Source organism: Ursus maritimus, unplaced genomic scaffold, assembly GCF_017311325.1.
Source record: "Ursus maritimus isolate PB19 unplaced genomic scaffold, ASM1731132v1 scaffold_1, whole genome shotgun sequence".
Classification (NCBI taxonomy): Eukaryota; Metazoa; Chordata; class Mammalia; order Carnivora; family Ursidae; genus Ursus; species Ursus maritimus.
Window position 1 is genome coordinate 9856940 of NW_024423343.1, and position 24496 is coordinate 9881435.

General features: G+C 44.9%; 1 protein-coding gene across 1 annotated transcript in view; it reads left to right on the forward strand.

The window, feature by feature from the left end:
- Window positions 1-24496, forward strand: part of DNER (delta/notch like EGF repeat containing) — a 239418-nt gene that overhangs the window by 118821 nt on the left and 96101 nt on the right. The window contains exon 8 of the mRNA XM_008690561.2: window positions 7770-7923. Coding sequence (XP_008688783.2) covers window positions 7770-7923 — 154 coding nt within the window. The remainder of the gene's footprint in view (window positions 1-7769; window positions 7924-24496) is intronic.

Sequence of the window (24496 nt, forward strand, 5' to 3'; positions counted from 1 at the left end):
CAGTGTTACAGGGTTTTTGTCCCCTTCGTGCCTGCGGTTCTTGGTTACGCCACTTCGAAGAATGAAGACGTAGACCAGATGAAGAGTGGTGGGCAGCAAAGCCAAGTTTATTGAGCATGAGTAGAAAGCCCCCCGAGAGGGAGGGGGGGTTCCGAGACAGTTGCCCCCCGAGTTTCTAAGTTTAGGGTTTTTAGGAGCTCTTTTGTGGAACTCTGTTCAGCAGTCAGGGTGTGCTGAGTCGTGCCAATCAGGGCTTTGGGCACGTATCTGTCGACCTATTAGGTTCATGTCTCTGAGCTGATGGACTTTTTTTGCTGACATCTGGGAGCTTATGTCTTAAATGCCCCTTGCCTGTGATATTAACAAATGCTTTGTGGTTAATTGCCTTATTTTAGGACGTTTTGCAGAAGTCAGTGTGGTCCTGTCTAAGCTACAATACAGGTGGCCCTGACTACCTACCTGTGCAACTAACTCCTAACATCAGCTGTGAGATTTCAGACCTAAAGGACCACCCAGCCAGGCTCCTAGGAGCTGGAATAATAGGTCCTTGGCTGAGGATTGCCCAGATGAGGCTTCTGTTGCTTCCCATCTCCACAGATTCAGAGTCAGTGCGTTTTGGGGTGATGGGACAGCTCAGGCTGGAATCTGAGTGATCCTGCTTTGTTACATGAGACAATGGGGACTCACTGCCTTCTTTTCCTAAAGTCCACTTAAGACAATGTAACTCTCAGCAAAAGTGTCTGCAGAAAGCCCCTACTTGGACAATTGTCTTCATGAACAGCTGCACTTGGAGCTCCCCCATTAACAAAGAGCAAAAAGATTCCAGAACTTTCGATTGCTGGGCAATAGACTCTATGTCTTGACCCTGCTGGTATCTAGAGAACTCGCTTAGAGAAGACTCCTGAACTTTTCCCCATAGGCTCTGTAAGCAGGAATTGCTCTCCTCTGAGATCTGGGCTGCGTGTGCCCTGCTTGTGACCTCGGCGTGCTGGGGAAGCTGAGAGGCAGCCAAGCCTTCCCCTGGCACAGAAATGGCTGAGCTTCACGAAGACTCTGCTGTTTAGAGGGAACTATGCTCAGTTACATGATTTGTGTTGTCCACCGGAGAAAGCAAGCAGTCAGTCCTCTAGGGCAAGCAGGGCTTTTCCTGGCACTGGGATATGAAAGAAGTTTCTGGCGTGGGACTTCACATTGAGGGAGGCTCAGTGACGTGCACACAAGGTTCTCTGCAACATCCCTGCCATAAAAGCAATAGCAGATTCCACAGGGAGGAGCTGGACACAGGATGCTGAGTGCGATTCTCATTTTTCAAAGTCTTATCTTTCCTTCCTTGGGACTTAGCCAGACGCTTAAAATAAAAACAACAGACTTTCTTACTGCGGAAAATTTCAAGCATATATCAAAGTGAGAGTAATTTGGCAAACCACCATGTCTGTGTCACCTATCTCTAGCAATTATCAATTCATTAGCTGGAGTTTGACCTTGCAGATGTTCATATGGTGAGCTACGAATAGCCCAGATGTCCTTTGGAACCGGGCTGGCCCCTGGTGGAAACGGAAATTGGCCCGAGAGTCCTTTAGCCAGGAGCGGCTCAGATAATCTCCTTTCTCTTTTCAGAGGTTTAGGGACCTGTTACTCACCTTTGGGCTTGGGAATTGCCCTCCAAATTCTGTTCCAGTATCCCCTTTAGTAAGAATATGATGAAGAATGTGTAAGTCACTGTGAGGCTGTCTTAGCGAAACACGAGTTCCTCAGGGATAGACCGGGAAGTAGGGGAAGAGGAGCCCTTACCTGCACCGGGCTCACCTTGGACCCCTTGCCTTCAAGCCGCCCCTTGTGAAGTCAGCTGAATTCAACGAACACCCGAGCATCTATTATGTACGCGTAACTAAAGTCCCGGGCATTAAGGACCTCCAGTCCCGGTGGAAAATCGTCCATTCCAAGTTTTCAAGTCTGTTCAGGGGCGATTAGGCACTTCATGTACAGGGGCTACTTTCAACCCTCAGGAAGGATATTTTTACTCTATTTTGAAACCTTACTTGACTACATTTGGTATTGTTCTTAAGACTAAAAGAAATTAGAATCAATGAACCAAAAGGATAGTCGGCGATGCCGGTAAGGAAGGCAGCCAGACAGCAAGAGAGGAGGGAGACGAACCACACGGTCTGCAGCAAGAGCCAACATACTGCAGTTGTCGGGGTTGTTTTACAGTCGGGGTGAAGGGCACCCCACGTGCGTCTTTGGCACACAGACCAATGTGGTGATGGTAGGACAATATTCAGCTCTGCGTGGGAAGGGTTTAGAATCGATGATCCAGATTTAAGCCTTGACCTTGTCCTTGCTGACTGGGACACCTTCCAAAATGTATCTGACCTCCCTGTTGAGTCTGTTCTCAATTCCTAAAATGGATGTGATAACAGCCACCTGACAGATGTGGGGAAGATTAATGAGATAATTCAACGTCAGCAAGCTCTATAAACAACGAGAGTCAGTGTCCAGTCAGCTGGGGCTTTTATGTTCATGCTGATGTCACAGGGACACCAACCAGAGATAAATGTATTTTCTGTATACTTTGTTTAAGGGAGAGAGTAAGATAGAATGGATGAATTCTGACCCTGAAAAAGAGAAATAAAGCTCTTCAGAAAACGTGTCTCAGTGGGATGATCTGTTCGTGACCATTAGGCTTTACTGAGAAGCGACAGGTGCAGAGAATGAAACAGAAAAAGTGAGATGGGCCAGGTTGTCAAGGGCCTTGTGTGCCGTGCTGGGGAATTTGGACTTACTTATCACACATTTGACTCCATATTTCATAAAGTATTGAAATACTAAAAAGTACAAAAACATAAGTCACAGTCAGAGAAGAGAGAAATTAGAATGCAACATCCAAGCTGGGAAGAGGACACAGCCATCGAGGTCACAGAGCTCGAGGTCGCTGTTGAAGTTGAACTCCAGTAGACACTGAGCAAATCAAAAAGGAGAAAAAAAAAAAGGGCAGTCACATGATCTGCATTGTTCACGAGGACAAAACATCAGCTCTCACCACTAGCAGAACTTTTACTGGCACTTAACTGAGTGACTTTTCTTGGGGAGGACTTTATAAAGGAGGCACAAAATGTGTGGCATAGAATGTTCTCACCAGCATCCTTACAGTAAACACAATAGGAGGGTTAATGGGCTTGTTTCTCATGGGGCCCCTGTTTTTCCCCTCCCGAATTTCTTTTTCCCCATGGCATTCATCCCCTCATTTACTCCACTGTTTACCTATTCATTTCATTTACCGTCAGCCACCTACCCTAAATTAGCATTCCTAAGAGACAGGCTTGTTCATTTTTGTGTTTCCAGGTCCTAGAACCGTGCCTGGCACACAGTAGGTGTTCAGTCAATATTTGTCATATGGGTGAACAAATGAATGCAGGTGTGACTGAAACTTTTAAAACCTGCAGCTTTTCAAAGGGAGCTTCCTACCACTGAGAAAGTTCCATTAATGTACAAATGGAATATTTGACGTCAAGCTGTTGGGGAAAATTGAGATTCTGCATTGGGTTTTAAGATTAATCTCTGAGGGTCACTTTTCATCTTACTTAAAAAATACTTTTACGTGTAAATATACAATAATTTTGCAAGGAAATATCTTTCTGTAATTTAGCTAAGCTACTAATTCTATTTTTAAGATTTGTTTATTTATTTTAAAGAGAGAGTGCGCACGCAAGCACGGGGCGGAGGGGGGGGAGGGCGCAGGGAGGGGCAGAGCCAACTGTGTGCTGAGCGGGGAGCCTGATGTGGGCTTGATCTGTAGACCCTGGTGATGAGGGAACAGAAGGCAAGCTGAGGACAAAGCAGAAACTGACACCCCTCAACCCCCCGCCCCCCATGGGGTGAATGTGACCCTCCTCAGGCACCCCTGGCTGCCCTAAAGGAAAAAGAAATAGTTAACCTATAGAGACCATAATCCTGCAAGACTTGAGTCTCCCTCAGTTTACAAATGTTTTGGCAGTCTACAAGAACAAAAGCATTTCTATCAATAACCTAGCTTCCAGAAGGGAATGTAGATACAATTAAATGTCCTTATAATCTGCAGCCTCCAGGAAGTTCCCAACTATCTTCATGTGAATGCCTTACTAGAGGGGTTAGAGGGGTAAACAACCTTAACTTGACAATAGCAAGGACTCTAGTATCCAGTGAGTCTTCTTTAACATATGAAAGTACTCTCTTGAACCCTCCCTTTTTCCTTACCTCCCCCAACCCCTGGGTATATAATCAGCCACCCCTCACAACCCCGGAATAGCAGCTCTTTCTGCCCACGGGTCCTGCCGCCCTGCTTTAATAAACCACCATTTCGCACCAAAGACGTCTCAAGAAATCTTTCTTGGTCCAGATTCCACTCCACTGAACTTCACCTATATTCCAAATCTACATCACTGAGATCAGGGCCTGAGCCAAAAATCAAGAGTCAGACACTCAACCAACTGGGCCACCCAAGCACCCCTCTAAGCTACTGATTTTAAGTAAATCCGTTTTGTCTTTTATGCTGGTTAAGTCAATTGGACCTAGATTAGTGCTGGGTTAAACTTCTTAAGGTTGATACAACAGTTTACAACTTCCAGTGATCACAGTTTTCCTCAACAAAGATGCTAACAACATAGCTTCCTGGTAAATATTCATGGCTCTTACAAATCGCTTCTTGAAACTATTAAAACAAACATCTTAATATTGTAGGAAAGCTCTTGTTCTTAGAAAATAGACTTAGGAGGAAATCTAACTTTATGGACCATATGATACAGAATACATAAAAACTTAACTAGAATTTTATGGTCATGGGTATGCAAACATTTGTTAATCTTCTTCCTTATCCATCAATCGAAGTTTAAGAATCAATTCAGTGTTTTGCTTGGTCAAAAACAATTGTTTCAACAGTTTCTTAAAGTTTCTTTCAACCTTCCGGCTTAAAACAAAGCAAAACAAAATGTGTGGCTTCTGTTTTAGTTTTAAATTCAATCAAAGCTAACTTGAAGATATTTGATTTGGGGTTTTTAATAATTTATTTCCACAAGCAACATATTTTCCATGAGACATAACAGATGAATTATATGCAAAATGTATTCCCCAAATGCCAAAGAAATTGATCTGCAATAGGCATTGCTGGATACAAACCAAGTAAATTTCAGAGGACAGCTGCCGCAAATAATGACACAGTAATTTATTATGATGCTGAGGCCCATTTTGGAATTGTATGTACCCTGCAGGCAGTGTTTACATTTCAAAAGCAGTCACAAATCTGCAGATGCACAAAGGGCTCCAGACACGTCCTTGCAAATATCAAAGGTGTGCTCTGTTGCACATTTCAACAAGGGCGAGATTTTCCTTAAAAGATAATTCTAGAGAAAGAGTTTCCTATTTAAAAGGCTCTTAGTTTCTAATAGCCTTGATGCAGCTTCTCCCAGCTTTGAACTACAAGGTCCCTGCAAACACACACAAAGGGAAAAAAAAAAAAAAAAAACCCTCACAGTATCATGAAAAAGCAGATAGGGAGTCAGCTATTGCTAGCAGGCAGAGGGAATTTCCGTTTGCCACAAAGAGGTGCGAGAGAGGATGGAAATAGAAGGCAGAAAATTTAACTCAAACTTAAGAAAAGCCATTGCTTTTATTCCACTTGTTTGAGTTTCTAAGATATCATTGAAGAATAAGATGAGCTATAAATGAAGAATTGAAGAACACGCTTAAGAAGAATTGATTATGCAGATTATGAGGGTTTCTCCCGTTCCCTTAACAAAACAAAACATATTCAGTTAACTGAAGAAACGCACAAAATCTGGCAGTTTGGTAGAGCTCAAGGTCGAGTTTGACGGGTCCTTGCTTGGATGCTGAGGTCAGGGGTCCATCTACTCCTGGTTTAGTCACTTTTGGCAAGGGGCATCATGGTATAAACTATGATCTCATGTGCAAGGGACAGTTTTTCTTAGAAAAGTTGTTTGTCGGGGAAGGGGCAAGTATAGATGTATAGCTACAGATAGAATGCGTCCATAATACGATTTTGCATAATGCCTCTGTGGGTGTTCCGGGAATGCAAGGTTGAGTGAAGACAGGGCGTCTAAACATTCACATATCGCTAGGTCAAAGACAGAAAGAAATAGATTGTTTTCCAAGAAACTAGAACAGCATTTGATAAAATTCAGTCCTCACTCCAGCTTACTAGTTAGTGATAAATTCTACAGATCTCCCTTTGAAATCAAGCTTACTCTAGAAAAGCAATGCAACCATGAGGGCTGGAGAAGGGAGGGGGAATGTTATCCTTATTTGCAATTGATATGCAGTTTTGGGGCGAGGGTTGTTTTATCTAGAAAATTCAAGAGAATCAAGTAAAAACGCTGACCTGTAGTGAGGGCTCAATGTGATGACCAGTAATAGAACTCTAGCATTTTATGCACGTGTCCTAATCGCTAGCAAGTATGATGGATATTACAAGAAAAGGATGAGGAAAATATTTTGTAGCTCATTACCAATAGCTACAAAAAATCTAAATATGCAGTAGTACATTTATCAAGAAATGGACAAGAACTATTAAGCTTGATTGAGATACCAAAAAAAAAAAAATTTAAAGAGAAGAATGGAGAACGCTTTTCTCTTCCAGGAGGAAGGGCAACATGTTGTGCTTACGGGTCAGGGTCCTGAGTGGGGATTTTGAGTTAACAACATCTGGAAAAGAGGGGGAGAGTCTCTCTCTGAGATTAGAGGCAGGGGACTGGGGCTGGAGAGAGGGAAGTGGGAGGAAGGGTAGTTTGAAGAGAAGTTGTGGGTGGGGCTTTGGACTTTAGGGATTTGAACACCTGCCTGATGTGGAGGCTTGGGGAGTGCTGAGAACGTGCATTCTTCTGTTTTGTTTTGATTTTTTTAAGTGTGAAGTTTTGTTTATGCCCTTCTCCTTTGCTTCCTCCACGCCCCTCTTCATGAAGATCTGCGATATCAACCTACATTGCTTCACGCTTCACACAGGGTTTGGGACCAGATTAGTGGCCTCCCCCCCCCCCCCCAGTCACCACCCTCAGGCATTACGGTGGGAGAAAGAACAGAAAGGCTCAGTTGTATTTGGATTTGGCAACTATCTCAGGAATGAAGCTTCCAACCAAATGCAATGCTCTGGGTCTGAGTTATGGTCTTTTATTGAGAGAACAGGAATACCATGAACCAGAGAAGACGTTTACTTGAACTCTACTCTTTTTATTTTCCCTTGCACTCAATTCGTCTGCATAGCTGTACATTGACATTGAGGCTAATTTACATGGTGATTCAGTAAATTCTGTCGATGCTCTGGAAGGTGGTCAGAGCAGGACATTTGAGGAGGCTTTGTTACAAGTGCTATCGATGTTGCAGGATCTTGGTTGGTCGGCGTGACAGCTCCTTTAGTGGCTGCGGCACAGTATATCAGCTCTAGCAAAACGGTCCTTTCCGTGGCAGGTCAGCAAAACTTCATTTTTGCTTAAAACACAGCTATCTTTTCCACTTTTTATTTTAGTAAGATGGAAAGTGGTTGGGGTAAATATCAATAAAGAAAGAATGAGGAAAATAAATGTTTGAGATTAAACCATAAGGAAATACACACCATTTCTCCCAAAGCTACGATTTTAATCAGATCAAAATATAAATGATGTGATTAAAGCATTCAGTATTGGTATAGTTACAAAAAGGAGCGGTGCTTTTGAACCTTGAGACTCGCAGCCAAAGCATACGTCTTAGAGGACTCGTGTAACATACACCGTATGTTTGTGTTTTAGGCAACTTTTTCCTGTAGTTGTGACGAGCAGTACGTGGGTACCTTCTGTGAAGAATTTGATGCCTGCCAGCGGAAGCCCTGTCAGAACAACGCCAGCTGTGTGGATGTAAATGAAAAGCAAGATGGGAGCAATTTCACCTGCGTCTGCCTTGCAGGTATGATTTCCATAGATTAGTTATAATACATCTCTCTATAGAAGACACACTTACTAAGTAAAGGGGGGGCTCAGTGATACATTGTCCAGCTGCTAGACAAGGCCACTTTAAGCTCTCATTTGATTCTCTCAGTCTGTGCTTCCTAGGCCTGGGAATGGAAGAGGGAAATCCACATGGGGATAGACATCCTGTTCCTTGGCTGGCTTTCTGACATTAGGATGCTTCTGTCTTAGCGGTCCACCATTTTTGTTCTGGGATAATGATATGCTGCTCAAATAGGGGTCTGGACATTTCGGAAACAGTTCTGCAAATATGTACTGTGTGTGGACTGGGACTGTGCGGGGTGATTATGCACCGTAACAAGAAAAATCCAGGATAATCTGTGAGGTTGCTATGTAAAGCCACCTCATCTTCCCATTTATGTTAATTTCCTTTTGTTTGTGTATGTTCATTAGGCCAAGTTCTTGGTACATTGTTCTCCGCAATGGGGGAGGTCTTCAACGTTCCTTGATCAGTATGGGGGACTGGTGGGTATTACATGAGCCTTTTGAATCCTTGGAGCCCAATGGGTAACCAGTAGGAGAGCACAAGCCAGTGCCCCCAGACATGTGTTCCGCAGTCATCTTAATTGACTTACTGCTCAGCCAACTTGATCGTTAACCCTCAAGGAGCAGGGAGGGCATTTACCAGTGAACATTCCGATACAGCTGTTTTGATGCAGCTTAAAGGTAAACATCAAATTCCTCCTTTTTTTTTTTTTTTTAACACCATCAAATAGCATATAAAACTGGCATCGCCTTTCCTTTTCTGTCTTGTTCTGTTGCCAACATCTGCCTCTGGGTGGGGATTCACAATGAGGTAGGAGTTGGGGAAGGGCAGAGGGATGGAGTGAAGGGGCAGCTGGAGTGATGAAGTGTTCATTATAAGAAACAGGGCCCAGTGCTGCAAAAGTTTATACACAAAAAAGTGAAAGCTCTTAACTCATCTCTCCCAACCCAAAGCATCAGTCGTGGGGGTAGGTTAATAATCTGGTAGATTCTTTCCAGATTTGTGTGTGTGTGTGTGTGTGTGTGTGTGTGTGTGTGTCTTTCTCTTGCACATCAGATGATTATGTATTTTTCTATATGCTTCTTTAAAAGAAGTGATTATCGTATACATACTGTTCTATAACTTGCTTTATTCCATGTATATTTACCAGTAGATCGTAGACAACCTTTCATGTCAATATGTATGGATTTGCCTCATTCATTTTAACAATTTTATAGTGTGTCTCCTAAACTTGTATCTCCAGGTCAGACTCCCTCCAAACTCACTGACCCACTGCTTACTTGGTATCCGCATTTGGATGTCCCAGGCCACCTTAAGCTCTGCCATTTGCAAAATCGAGCTCATTGTGTCCCCATCCCACTCTGCTCAGCTTCCAGTGTTCCTTCTGTTTCTATAAGCCAGACATTTGCAAGTCAGCCAAGGGGCCTCTCTCTCCCTCTCTGTCCACACCCCTTCCATCCCCAAGTGTTCTCCATTTTACCACCTAGAGACCTCTCAAATCCGGCACGCTCTCTGCAGACCTACTGCCGCCACCCCTAGGCTAGCTGCCTCTGCCCCTTGTCTGTGCTGCTGAGGTCACCTCCCACTGCTTGTCCATGCAGTCCTGACTGTGCTGCATGCTGAACCAGAGTGATCGTGCCAAAATGGGCCCCCGCTTTTGTCCCCAAACACCCCCTTCTCCACTGGTGGCAGGTGATCATTTTCCTATGCAGATCTGATGTGGTTGTCCTCCTGCTTAAGTCCCTTCTTCCCGTTGCTCTTTGGTCTGTGATCTGTCACTCGCCCACCTTTCCAGCCCCATCTCACCCCACTGCCCACCTTGCTCTGGGCCTGACCACCGTGGCCTTTCATGTCCCTGACAGCCCGAGCGAGCACCTTCTGCTGTGGGGCCCACCACTCTTCTTTGTGCCTAGATGGCTCTTCCTCCTGCCTTCCTTTGGCCTGGGGAGCTCCCCCAGGTTTTTGTTTCACACCTCTGTGAAATGCCTCCTGTCCTCGGGAAGTCTCACTAAATGCTGCAAGCTAGTCTCCCCCCCTTTTCCTCTTTCATAACTGTGTGTTCCTTCCCTTGACAGCCTTCATCTGTTTTCAGTGTGCATTTACATGTGTGATCTTTTGATTCCTGCCTGTTTTCTCCACCAGCATTAACCTCATGGGAGCGGGGCCTGAATCAGTCTAGCTCATTGCAGTATCCCGCAGGGTCTGACAAATCATGGGCGCTCACTCAAGGTGTTGATAAGGTGAATTAATGAAAGCATATGAACATGGCCTCATGTTTTAAACCATTCCTCTAGTGATGGATCTTTAAGATGTTTTCAATTTCTCTTTTATAAGTAATGTCAGAACAAATAAAGAACCTTCTATAAATAGTCTCAGTCTGGTCAGTGGGCGTAGCTTGTCACTGTTTGGACTGAAATGATTTCAGTTTGATATTTTACCCAAGTTTCTTCTCAAAGGGCATTTCTCCATTTTATTAAAGGAACTCCTGTGCACAGAATTGGAATGGTTATAACACATGGTTGGTAACACTCGCTCATTTTGTCCCTAGCCTGCTTTTCTATATTTACTTAGCTCTTTTAATAATGTAACAATCACCGGTGAAACCAACATCAAAACCGAAAGGTCAACTCCATAACTAATCATACAGTCTCCTCATTAGCCCATCCCTTGACCTCCCCTTCCCACCTGGTCCCTCTGAATCTTGAGTTGATCAGCCCTTTGTTTTCCTTTTTATAAAGTTTTGATATTTACCTGTTTTTATAGAAGCATTCAGTTTTGCTTTAATTCTTTTCAATTTATAAAAGCAGCAGCATGTGTGAATCCTGTTACAGTGTCGTGCATGTCATTCTCTGGAGCTTGCTTTTTTCATGAGATGGATCCATATTGTTTGGACGCTGTATAAAATTCCACTCATCTACGCCCCCATGGGGGGGCGTACATAAGACACATACGCATTTGTGTATGTGTCTTCTTCGTGCATGTATTAGAAACTGGTTTAGGTATCCACCTAGGAGTGGAATTGCTGGAACATAGGATGTGTAATTGATCACTTATAGGAGGCCATGCCAGACTCCTCCGAAGTGGTCGCACTAATAGGTACTCCCACATGTGATGCATAACTGGTTTTATGAACTCATAACCCCTTCAATATTTTATCGTGTCAGAAGTTTTAATTTTTGCTAATGGAACGGGTGTAATAAGGTGTCTCATGAGGGTTTCTAGATTTTGTGGGTCAGCCATGACATTGAGCTCCTCTGCGTGTGTTTATTAGCCATATGTGTCTTTTCTATAAAATACTGTTTTTTTTCCTATCTCTTGCTCCTGCGTGTGTGTGTGTGTGTGTGTGTGTGTTCTTGTTGGTTAGTAAGAGTCCTTTGTTTCTTTTTGATACTAACCACTTGTCAGTTGTATGAATTGCAAGTATTTTCTCCAAGTTCGTAAGTTGTCTTTTCACTTTTAAGGGGTCTTTGGATGAATGGACATTCTTATTATGTTTTGTGAACTTTACCTCTCTAGTTACTACATTTTATAGCCCATTTAAGAAAATATTTATTTGCCTGAAAAAGCTAAAAGATATTAACCTACATTTTCCACTAAGCATTTAAAAATTTTTTTGCCAGCCTTTAATTTATGAATTTTGTTTTTGTATATGTTGTTTGAGATAGGGATCTAATTTCATATTTTACTAAAATTTTATTTTTCTTCTTCGAAAATACCCCATTTGTGTAAATATAGAGTATGTGAAGCTTTATACTGTGCCCCCCTTCTACAGAGCTACCGACAGAATCAGGAATGACTGGATGCCTAACACACTTGTAACTGTGCTGACTCTCAGGCATTTCTGCGCTGTCTTGGTTTAACCATTGATTTGAAGTTTTCAGAAGCATAAGTAATTGTTTTTTGCTTCGTAGTGGGGAGGAGGATTTCACCTTTATCATCTAAGACAGCTTAACATCTTCCATGTCAATAGCACATCCTGGCTAGTTGGCACATACGGTATACAGGATATTCCTTGGGCTTCTAATATAGCAATAACAATAAAAAATACTTTGACTCTCAATTGGCATCAGGGCCAGAGAGTTGCATTATAAGAATATGGATTTTGATAATTCTACTTAGACTCAGGGACAGTTTGGTGATTGCCAGTAAACTCATCAGGAACCCAAGAGATGGCAGGCAAATCGATCCTGATTTACAAAATGATCACCTTTTTTCTTCTATTAGAACAACAAAACTATCTGGGGCACCTGGGTGGCTCAGTTGTTAAGCGTCTGCCTTCAGCTCAGGGCGTGATCCCAGGGCCCTGGGACTGAGCCCCACATCAGGCTCCTCCGCTGGAAGCCTGCTTCTTCCTCTCCCACTCCCCCTGCTTGTGTTCCCTCTCTCGCTGTCTCTGTCAAATAAATAAATAAAATCTTAAAAAAAAAAAAGGACAATAAAACTATCTTATAACACATTTATAAATAATAGCAAATTATAGTTTAATAAGCTATTTCTAATGGTTGCCCATTTTTCCTGAATATCACACATTTAAAACTTCCCAATTTTCAAGAAACAATATACATTTTTATTATAGATATAGATACCTTTGTGCATTGGTCACAGTTTAAACAACTTTAAAAAATAATATAAACAATCTGCACTGACATTTGCATCACGTAGTTCTCCGAGCTGCTTGAAAGGCATGTGGTTTGCTTGGAGTTTTCCACTTGTGAGAACATCCGTCCACCGAGAAGTTCTTTTAGAACCATAGCGGCTACCTCAGTCTCTCCTGTTGTCCTTGAATCTGCAGCGACTCGCCTTCTGTTCCCTGAGGTGGCCTCGCGTGGGCTGGGGTCTCTCCGCTGTCCTGCCCCTGTCGGGGTCTCCCCGACTCCCAGCAGCTTTCCTTCCTTGCCTTTCGCGGAGCTGGGTCTGTGCGCTTCCCTTCCCCATGGCCTCCATTCGTCCTCATGCCCTAGAACGATCCTAATCCCAGCTAGAAGAGACTTAGGAAAAGGTACCCTGGCGCCCTCTCTCTTTGCTCGTCTGCTTTCTGACTTCTTCCTGCTGTTCTCTTAAGCAGGGTTCTACCTTCTGGGTTCTCATTCCCTGTAGGACAAGCCTCTCCCCCTTCTAGCTTCTAGCTCCGCCTCTCAATAAGCTGCTCCCTGCAATCAGCGCATGCGCGCACCACACACGTATACACACACACACACACACACACACACACACAGAGCTACTGTTTATTCGGTGTTTACCACATGCCAGGCCTGTGCTAAGTGCTTTCCAAGGTTGCGCTTAGAACAATCTCTGAGTTCAGCAGTCTTAATTATACCTATTTCATAGATGAGAAAACTGAGGGTCGGGGAAGTTTGTAGCTTGGCCAAGAATATTAGGGTAACACTTGACGGTACTGCAATAATACGTCAATCGCCAAACCTCGGTGGCTCCCAAGAAAAGTTTATTTTCTGTCATTTCACAGTCTGAGGAAGGCACGTCGCTCCAGGTGGTCACTCAGGGACCTAGGTCTGTTTGTACAGGAAAGGGGCTCCCGGCCAGAGGTGGCCTTCATAGTCATTGCTGAGGGGACAGGGAGCTGGAGGATGCGATGTTCTGAGAGCAGTGCCTGGAAGCATCTTCTGTCACTCCCACCATGTGCCGTTGGCCAGAATTCAGTCCCTTAGTCCCTGGAGGCTTTGACTAGGTCGAGGAGAAAACGGGGTGAACACTTGCATGGTCTCTGCCATTAACCGTCGGAGCTGGGATTTGATCCCTGGCCCTCTGCCTGCCTCCAAAGCCCATGCTCTTGAGCGTCTTGCTGAGTACTTTCCTGGCACAGATGTGTGACCCACGAGCATGTCATTCTTATAACTTTTTCATACCAAACAGGTCTCTTCTTAAGAAATATTACACAATTTTGTCAAAAAAAAAAAAAAAAAAGACTGGTATTTTAAAATGAGGAGTTTTCTTTAATTTAGCTCTGAACATCCTCAAAAAACGTTTTTTACATAGGAAAACTACATTTCCTTCGTGGAAGAACTATTTACAGGTTAATTTACATCAATTAATTGACCTCTGAAGCCCCAGATACATGCATTAGAACTCTGAAAGAGTATGAAGTGTGCTTTCCTTTAAAAAATGTATCCTGCTGTGTGCTGATTGTTTAACCATGAGAAATTACTTCGTTTGATGAATGCATGAATTCAAACCAGGTTCTTGTCACCAGAGAACAAAAGTACCACCAAAGTCTCTTCTTGGGAGACATTATTGTCTTGATGGAATGTTCATTTCTCTTGAGAAGAGAACATTTCTTGGTAAGTGAAAATATTATCAGCAAAGAAGCATCAGCTCCAAATTTGCTAATATTTTGGTATTTTGCTTTTGGTTCTATGTCAAATGTCCATGTAAATATAATTTTTGGGGGCATGGGTAATCTAGAGATGTATGAATATGGCATATTGGGTGTTGAGTTGATTAAGTAATAAATTATCTTCTTTAGCTTTCATTTTGATTTTTATTACAAAGAAGCAGGAGATGAGTTTTTCAGTAGTAAGACATCAATAAATGTCATATACATTTGTGTACAATCTAAGATGAGTTATAGATTATGGCCAATAAAATTTCTATTTTGGGGGGTAAATCTTTCTGAAGTGTGATTGACAGTTTTCTTGAAACTTTCTTGTAATCCTTTCAAAAAGAAGGGTATTGTCAACAGCATCAAATACTGCAGGAGGATCTGTAAGACTATTGACTTTGGCAACAGGGTGTGTCCAAGTCACTGGCGGCCTCCGGTTTACGTTGATGAGATATGGATTACGTTGGAAGCTCTGAGACATCTCTAAGAGATCACATACAGGGACAGAAGCAAGGAAGGTGCTAGAAGTTGCCAGACACTCTGAAGGACAGCACCGTATTTGGAAATAGTTGGAGCTACTTGGTTTTCGGTGGCCAGGAAGCTGTGATCTCCCCAGTGACACTGGCTGGCCGTGATGAGGTGAATAGGGTTTGGGCCGGATGTGAGAATTAATAAAGACAAGTTTCGTGGCAAACTAATGTGAGAGACAGAGTCAGAAGGGTCTCTTATTTTTAAAATTATAACATAGTATTTAAGAGCATAGGCTCTGCAGGTAGAATGCCCAGATTACAATCATAAATCCCAACCAATTAGACCTTAAACATGGGCTGTTTTCCCTGTTTGTTTCCCATCCAGCTCCAATGTCATACTGTCTGGTCCAGAACAGGCTTCCTGGAGACCCTGCTTGTTGCCTGAGGTTACATGAGCCCCAGGTGCCAGTCAGCCTTGTAGTCTAGACCCCAACCCATTAGGCCTGTGATCTAGACCCCTACCCATCTGCCCTGAATACCTATCCCACATGACCACAGCATCTAGAGCCAACAGTCTACACCCTGCTATGTCCTTACCTTTTTCTAGTAGGGCTCCTTGGGCGAGTTATACAGCCTGTGTGGGCCTGCTTCTTTGCCTCTGGAAGATTACAGCAACCCTCATCATGACTTAGGAATATCATATGAGAACCAAGCTCCTGGTCTGTTCTAGTCCCATGCCTGGCACATAGTAGGTGCTCAATAAAGATCTGCTGAATGAATAAATGAATGAATGGAGCAAGGTGAAATTTTATACAAGGTGCACAGATGTGTAATAGGGACTCACATCTCTTGCCTCTCCTCCCTGGGCTTCTCCCTGTAGCACACCTTGTGTGTTTTTACCTCCCACATCAGACTGTGGCTGGTCCGAGGGCAGCGACCATTACATTCTATTACTCTTTATTTCTCTGTCCCATCAGTGCTAAGCCCCATGCCTCACATGTTCATAGACACGGACTACATGATTACATTGAAACGTAACCTCTTTAATCAGGATTTATTTTATAAAAGCCTTCTAATTTTGAGAATATAATTTTTCCTCAAAGGAGCTATTACTTTTTCTGAAAAGAATAGCTGTGATAGATCTTCAAAACTGTCACTGCCAAAATATTATTAGCATTGAGAAAAGCATTTTTCAACTTCAGAGCGCTTCATTGTTCCAGCTTATTGGTGATTTTAGCCCATTTAAAAAAAACAACAACAACTCGTCATTTCTGAGGCATAGAGAACGTAGCTTGTGTTTGTGTCCCAGCTCTGCCCTTAATCACGGAGTGTTGCTCACGTCGGCGTCCAGATACCTCTGAGCGGTGAGTTAGACGCAGGTCACCTCCTCCTGGAGTCCCCTCCTCCTGGAGGCATGTCCTGAGTCGGATTGGCTAAGGTGCTCATGTTTTTGTAAGTGGCTTAGTTCAGAGGTTCAGAGCTCGTCTCTGGACATGGGGTGTGGGAAGCAGGGGTGACCCTGGGAGGCTGAAGGACTTGACCAAGGTCTGCAAGCTTGTGGGAGACACGGGATTTCAGGCCTCTTCACTCTGTGTCCATCTTTGGGTCAGAGTATGTATTCACTGCAACATATCCATGGTTTGTGAATTTTACATTAGCGATGAACAGAGCGGAGGTGTGGCCCTCTCTGATGGCTGCGAACACATTGCCTGTGGTGCTGTTCACCTGCTCGCGGGACCAGCGGTGGTGCCAGCTGGGACCAGGGGACAAACCAGACTGTAACCTGCCGCTCAGGGTTTCAGGCCAGCCCCTTCTGCTTACTAGTCATGTGACCCACCTTTCAGCTCTAGCGTGTCCTCATCTTTAAATAAGGGGTTGTAGTGAGGATCACTCATTCATTCAACAGTTGCTTATTGAGTATCGCCTATGTGCCAGGCATTTTCTAGGTGCCAGGAATACATCTGTGATATGACTAAATCCCTGTGCTCATGGAGGCCACATTTTAGTGAGGGAGATGAATCAACAATGTGCTCGTGTGTGTGTGTGTGTGTGTGTGTTTGTGTGTATGTGTGTGTAGTCAAGGGAAAGGGTCAGGCAGTGATAGGTGCAATAAAGAAAAATAAAATGGGTGAAGAGATCAAGAGAAATGGGAGCATGGTTACAGGTAGGGTGGTCAGCTGGGGCTTCCCTGAAGGGGGGAAGGTCTCTTGTGTAGAGACCTGAATAAAATGATACACATTGTGAACAATGTGACTATAGGGGAGAATAGCATCTAGGCAGAGGGAATGACACATGCAAAGGTCCTGAGGCAGGAATACAGGCACAGCGCCTAAAAGTGACTGAGACTTGGTGCTGGGAAGTAAGCTGGACTGGGCCATGGAGGAAGGACAGGGATTTTATCCTGCAGGTGACAGGAAGCTGTATAAGGGTGTGAAGTGGGACAGGCCATCTGACTTCTCTCCTGGAAGAATCACTCTGGACCCTGGTGAAGAAGAAACATAGGGAGGGCAAATGGGGAAATTAGTCTCCAGGCAAAAGAGAACCACGGCTTGAGCCATGTGGTGTGGGCAGTGGAGGAAGATTGGGTGCGGAAGGTATTGCAAGTATTGCTGGTAACGCTTGCCTGGGGGGGATGCGTGTGGGGGGTGAGTGGAGGTGGGAGATGTGGATGGCTCCAGAGATTTTTTTTATTAATAACAACTTCATTGAGATACAATCCACATACCACTGAAGCATAGGATTCAGTGGTTTTCAGAATATTTACAGAGTTGTGTGACCATCAGCACAGTCATTGTAGAACATTGTCATCTCCCCAAAAAGTAGCCCTCTACCGTCTACCTGTCGTCCCCTGACCCTGCCACCTCCTCCCTCCAGCCCAAGACACTGACCGAATTTCTGTCTCTATAGATTTGCCTGTCCTGGACATTTCACGCAAGTCGGATTATTTGACATGTGGCCTTTGTATCTGGCTTTTTTCACTTAGCGTCACATTTTCAAGGTCCGTCTCTGTTGTAGCGCGTTATCAGGGCTTTGTGCCGTTTTATGCCCAAATAATATCCCATTGTATGGAGACCCACATCTCGTTTAGCTGTTCATCCACTGACGCACACTTGGGTTGTTTCCACCTTTTTGTTGCGAATCGTGCTGCTGTGGCCCCCACCCTAGTTCTGCTGCCCCTTCTCTCCTCCTCCAGGGGCTTATGCTTCCAGCCTTTTCTGTCTTCCTCTCTTTCTGCCATCCTCCATCTTCCACCTTCATCCTTGCTTCTCATCAGCAGGGATTCCAAGGTCTCATCTTAAATCAAGTCCCTAAGGAGCAAAAATTCAGGAAGTCCTTGCTGCTGCTTCCACATGTTTGTCTCCTCCTCCCCCTCCCTCTCTCCCCCTCCCCCACTTTCCCCTTCCCCCTTCCTCCCCTCCCCTTCCCCATCCCTCAACTTCATCACTGCCACACATTGGTCTGTGTCCATAGTGTGATTTCCTACCCATTTACTTACACTTCCTTTCTCTTTGAATCACGAAACTTCTCCCAGGTTATTAGCGGTGTCCTTCCCACTAATTCCCAGGGTTCTTTCTTTGTCCTCATCTCTTTAGAAGCACTTCTCACCTGGCTTACAGAACACTGCATGGTGTCTGCTCTGCTGAGACCAGTCTGGCCCTCCTCCCCTCCTTCCGTTCCCTCCTCTCTCTCAGGAGCGCCTGTCTTACCCTCTCCTGCTGCCTCCCTCTGCCTTGGACAGCAGTCACTCATGCTGAGCTGTCAGCTCTCAGTGCTTGGATTTCAGGTCCCTCCTTCCTGCCTGTCACCTCGGCTCCAGCACTTTCATGAACTTGGCCCTGCTGCCTTGCTAACACCTCAGCCCCTCTTCAGACTCAACCCCAGACCCACAGGGTCCTCCTCCCTTGGCCTCCGACACACACTTTCAAGCCTGACTGTTTTCGAGGGTTTTGGTTTCTATCAGTGGTCCCATCACCACCCTTGTCACTCAGGCTGGAAGCTCAGGCCACCCGATCCACTCTCTCGTCTTATTTCTCTCCGGACAGTCACCGGGTTTGCTCTATGGTCGAGGATTTCCCATCTGCCCCAGCTCTTCCCCATCCATCCCACAACCCCCCTGCCCTGATTCGGGCTGTTGTCACCTGCTGCCTGAATGATTGTGGTCAGGCTGTCCACGCTCTCCACCGCCCACCTCGCTGACAGCCACGGCGCCGCATTCCAGAAGCCCCGGGCTGGCAACGCTGAGCGGGGCTGAGATGTCAGATTGTCCGAGCGCACAGGCTGCTCCCACCCCTCATTCTCCCCGGGACTTCAGGGAAATGACTTCCTCTCGCTGGGTCTAGTTTCCTATCCGTAACCCGGGATGATGGACGGGACCCAGGCGTCGCACTCCAGCGATGCTGCGAGGCTGAGGGAAGACGATCCATGAGCTGTGTTCCGAGAGGTGCCTGGCACGAACGTCAGCTGCTGTTACTGCTGAGGCCCTGCACGGTGCCCAGGCACCGCCTCCCCCGGCGTGTGATTTGGCCTCCGCTCCCTGTCTGGTGAGCTAGTGTGGACCCTGTGGGACGCTCAGAGCATCCTTCTTGGTTCTTGTAAGACCTACACCCTGCCCACTCTTTCTGCCTCGGGGCTGGCCTTGCTTGGCTCCCAATCTTTCAAATAAGCCTCATGAAGAGGGAATAGAACACACAGGAAGAGTAAAGAAATGTGCGGGCTGGAGTCTGTGGTCCTGGGTTTGAGTCCAGGCTGAGCCGCTTACTTACTCTACCTTGCTCCCCTGGGCCCCAGGTTTTTCACCTGGGAAATGGAATGACAAGTCTCAACCTTGTAGGAGTTAAAGAGAACACACCCACATGCACATACAATACAAACATAATGCACACACACAGACACACACACACGCACACACACAGGCGCACACACACACACATACAGACACGCACACACACACAGGCACACACACACACACACAGACACGCACACACACATACAGACACACACAGACACGCGCACACACACACAGACACACACACGCACACACACAGGCACACACACAGAGACACGCACACACACAGACACACACACACGCACACACAGGCACACACACATACAGACACGCACACACACACAGACACACACACACAGACACACACACACGCACACACACAGAGACATGCACACACACACACATACAGACACACACACACAGACACGCGCGCGCACACACACACACACACACACACAGACACACGCGCACACACATGCCCAGAATGGGGGATCCACAAACGGCATCTACTGCAGCCTGTAAATGCTAGTAAAAGATGAGAGGGATGGCACTGCCATTCCCATTCTTTCCCCAGAGGCTGTGCCCATGCCCCCCGTGCCCCTCTGGGATCCCCCCTTTCTGTCTCCACCACCTATGCCGAGGAAGAGGGGAGGAGAGGTAAGCTCCCCCCAGATTAAAGCAAATGAGAACAGGATGTGACCCATCTACAACACCCCTTCCCCTCGTCTGCACTCTGTTCAGAACCCTTCAAAGATGCCACGTTGGTAACCCCAGCATTTGAGGCCCCAGCCCCGTCTTCGTCCCCTTCCCCCAGGCAGTGCGTCTGAACGTGTCTGACTTTGTACCGGGTCCCTGCTCTGGCTCACAGCACGTGTTTGATTGTTTTGTGGGGACGCGCCCTCGCTCCTGGCCTGGAGCGGGAGCTCCCTGCGGAAGCAGCTGCCTCTAAGTGTCCAGACTCCCCGACGGTGAATTTTCACTCCAAAAAATTCTCTCTCAAGGAACGAATACCTTCTCTACAGTTTGCTTTATTATACAAGCCCAGAATTCAACTGATAAATGTCTTTAAGTCAGTCCCTTAACTTGTCTGTCTCATGGCATAAATTCTTAATTAACTGAATGCTTTCTCCCTTTTGGCTTCAGTGTCTCTTGGGGAGACATCAGGACATACCTACGGAAGGGAACTTCCGTGAAATATCTCCCACTTTGTAGTCACCAGATTAGGAGCTATCGCTGTCACACATCGTTTGGCCCATATCAACATCACGCCTTCTTATTTGGGTTCTAGGAAAATGGAATGGAAGAGATTATTTTAGAAATAACAACACATGGTGCTTATGTAGCCATTAATTACTTTATAATGCGTGCCTCCAAGGTCCCTGGCTCTGTGCTGAGGCCTGGGGACAAAACTCACCAACACCTGCCCTTAAATAATAGGAAAGCAGATCCGGAAACGATGCAGGGACAGGCACAATCGTTGAGCCTGGGGGCTCCCAGTCACAAAAAGAAAAAAACACGTGCCAACAGTATAGTCGGGAAAGGCTTTTTAATAGAATATTTGACTTTCACTCTTTGATCTCTTTCTTTTGTTATCTATGTCACATGTACAACTCTTAAAGGAATAATATTAACATTTGATGTTTAAAAAAACCACTGTTAGTTTTCTAGATCAGTGGTTCTCAGACTTTAGCACGTACCTTGTGTCAGAATCACCTGGAGGGCTTCTAAAAACTCAGATAGCAGCCTGTCTCCCTCCCCACGCCCTCCCAAGGGTCTCTGATTCTGTAGGTCTGGGGTGACGCTGGTGAACTGATATTTGTAGCAAGTTCCCAGGTGATGCTGCTTTGCTGCCAGTCTGGGGACCACACTTGGAGCCCTGCTGGTCTAAACTGCCTGTTAAAAACGGAGAGATCCAATAATATTGGCATATTGCTTGGCAGTGTTAAAATCCACAAATTATCCATTCATTCAAAAATCTTGAGCCATCTGCGATGTACTGGGCACAGTGCAAGCTATGCGATTGATGGAAGTGGCTCCTGCTGCTTGGGGTGGGTCTCACTGGGTCATGACAGCCATCCTGGAAGCCGGGTATTGTTATTATCCATAATCCACCCAGCGGGGACACGAAGGTCAAAGTCAGTCCTTTGATGTGCTACTCGGCTGATCTTTGCATGGCCAACCCGGAGCTTTGACTCTGCAAGCCACTGTCCTTTCTACTGTGCCTCTTGCCTATGTGCTTGTTAGATGTGAGTACTTTCTTTCTCACCTTGAGATGAATTTTCCTAATTTTGCTGGATGTCAGCTTCCTTCCATGCTTTCCTATTGCATATGCTGATTTTAATTATATTTTACTGATTGCCTTTCACAGATGGGCCTCCTATGTCTTCCTTTCTTTGCCTTTGGTTTTGAAATCATGTTTGCATTTGTTCAGATGTGTTTGTCCCCCCCGCCCCTCCGCCAGCAGATCTTACGTTTTTTCTGTTAAATAATTCCTGCCTCCTGACTTTGAAATTGGATGCCTTGGAGACTGAAGGTCTAGATGGCCCACAGATTCCTGCTACTTATTTCTTGCTTCAGTGTGCTAATATTAGGCACTCCATCTCCATGGCAGGGGCTGAGGCCCTGGCCCAGCTGCTCTGATCCCCTGAGGGCAGGAGCTGAGGCTGGTGGGTTCTCTTGGTGGCATCAGGCTTTCAATACAAATCCAGCAGCTCCGCCTCACTGCACAGCCGGGCTATTAGAAGAACAGGAATGTTAAAAATAGCTCCCACCACGATTCCCACCTTGGAAGCTTTCAGGACAGCTCTCCAAAGAAACAATTAGATTCTATCTCACAGAGTCAAAGCCACACAGAGGAATATTTTTATTTCAGTAAAGGAATCATGAAGTAAACATCTATACACGAAAGCAGTTACGCAGGGAAGGAAGATGTTTAGAAAAACAACTGATCGATTGCCTTATTATTTTAATAGCCTGCTTCATTTAGCCAACACTGCTTCCTTGTGATTTATCGTTGAACTCTAGAGGGCTTTCCTTCATTTCAAGAATACAGCCAGCATAGACCATGATTTGGGGATGCCGAGGGGTGCAGGGCTTGGGTTATGTTGCTGGGAATCAAAAGACACTGCCAGGATGTAGTTTTCTCCAAACCATCTGGATATTCACGGAAAAACTTAAACATTTTTCTTTCTGTACACTGATAAATTTAAAATTATATTTTCTACTTAAATACAAAATAGTATAAAATTAAATACTCAGAGTCTACATTAGACCAAATGTAATCTGGGAATGCATCCACTGAATGGATTATTCGGTTCAATGCGTTTCCTTAAAGGTGCCTGGTCGTCTTTACCGTCTGCCAGCCTTCACTTGGTGCACGTGATTTATTTTACCCGACATCGTTTCTCACGGTCAGGTGCCTTAAAAGCACTCAGCTCCATTTAGAGTTTAGAGCTTTGCCAATCGTCCCATATGCCCTTGAAAGGCATCCTTATTACAAGGCATAACTTTCTTCTATCTTCTTTGTTGAAGTAGAATGTTCTCCAAAGAAACAGTAAAACCTCTGTGGTTCTCTAAAAGGAGAGATCAGTATTTTTGATAGTCACCTATTTATGAACCAATTATTATTTTATTTATTCATTGAATGTTACAATTATTAATTCCTCAGGAACAAACGTTTTAGATGCAAGTAATTTATCTTAAAATGGTCTTTAACTTGTTAGAGGTTATAAACATTCCTAAGGATTCTGAATTTTAAAAATGTTCCTGAAGGTTCTGTTTCCCTGCTTTGAAAGGATTGGTTTCTGTTTAAGGGAAGGTAAGAGGTTATTGGGATGAAAACAAGTGTTTTCAGTCTGAAGGACCAAGGTCTCGTTGACCTAAACCAGGGTTTCTCAAGTCTGGCATGAAGAACAGTTGGGGCTGGATCATTTTTTATTGTCAGACCCGTCCTGGGCATTATTGGATGTTCGGCAGCATCCCTGACTCCTACCCGCTAGATACCAGTAGCCCAGTGGTGTGACAATCAACAACGTCTCCAGACATCACCAAATGTTCCCTGGGGGGAGACTCACCCAAGTGGAGAACCCCCAATGTAGGGAATGAAATCCTGCTGGGGGCTGCTGCAGGGGAAAGAATCCTGCTTTAGGTCTGTTGATCTGCCATGTCACAGGTGCCTGTCGAAGTCACTGAACACTTCTTGGAGAAGCAAGACTGAAGTTCAGAAGAAGATCGCTGTAACTTTCCATCCTTCCCAGTCTGGCTGGGGGAGGGGAGGGGGCCCTTTAGCAGAGAATTGTTCCATTGTGGTGTCTCCCAAATTGGAAGTACCCGTTGCAGAGCACAAGGTGATTTTATTTATTGATTCATTTTTATTTTTTAAAATTAAAAAATTTTTTATTATGTTCAGTTAGCCAACACATAGTACATCATTAGTTTTTCATGCAGTGTTCAACAATTCATTAGTTGCATATAACACCTGGTGCTCATCACAAGACGTGCCCTCTTTAATACCTCCTCAAACTCAACACCCCAAAAAACAAATAATCCAAACAAGAAATGGGCAGAACACATGAACAGACACTTCTCCAAAGAAGACCTACAAATGGCTAACAGACACATGAAAAAATGCTCAATATCATTAGCCATCAGGGAGATACAAATCAAAACCACAATGAGATACCACCTTACACTGGTTAGAATGGTAAAAATTAACAAGGCAGGAAACAACAGATGTTGGTGAGGATGCGGAGGAAGGGGAACCCTCTTACGCTGTTGGTGGGAATGCAAGCTGGTGCAGCCACTTTGGAAAACAGTATGGAGGTTCCTCAAGGTGTTATAAATAGAGCTACCCTACAAGGTGATTTTAGATAGCACATTTTTGTGAGAATACATGCTATTTTAATAGGTCTGTATTTATTTTGATGTGCATTT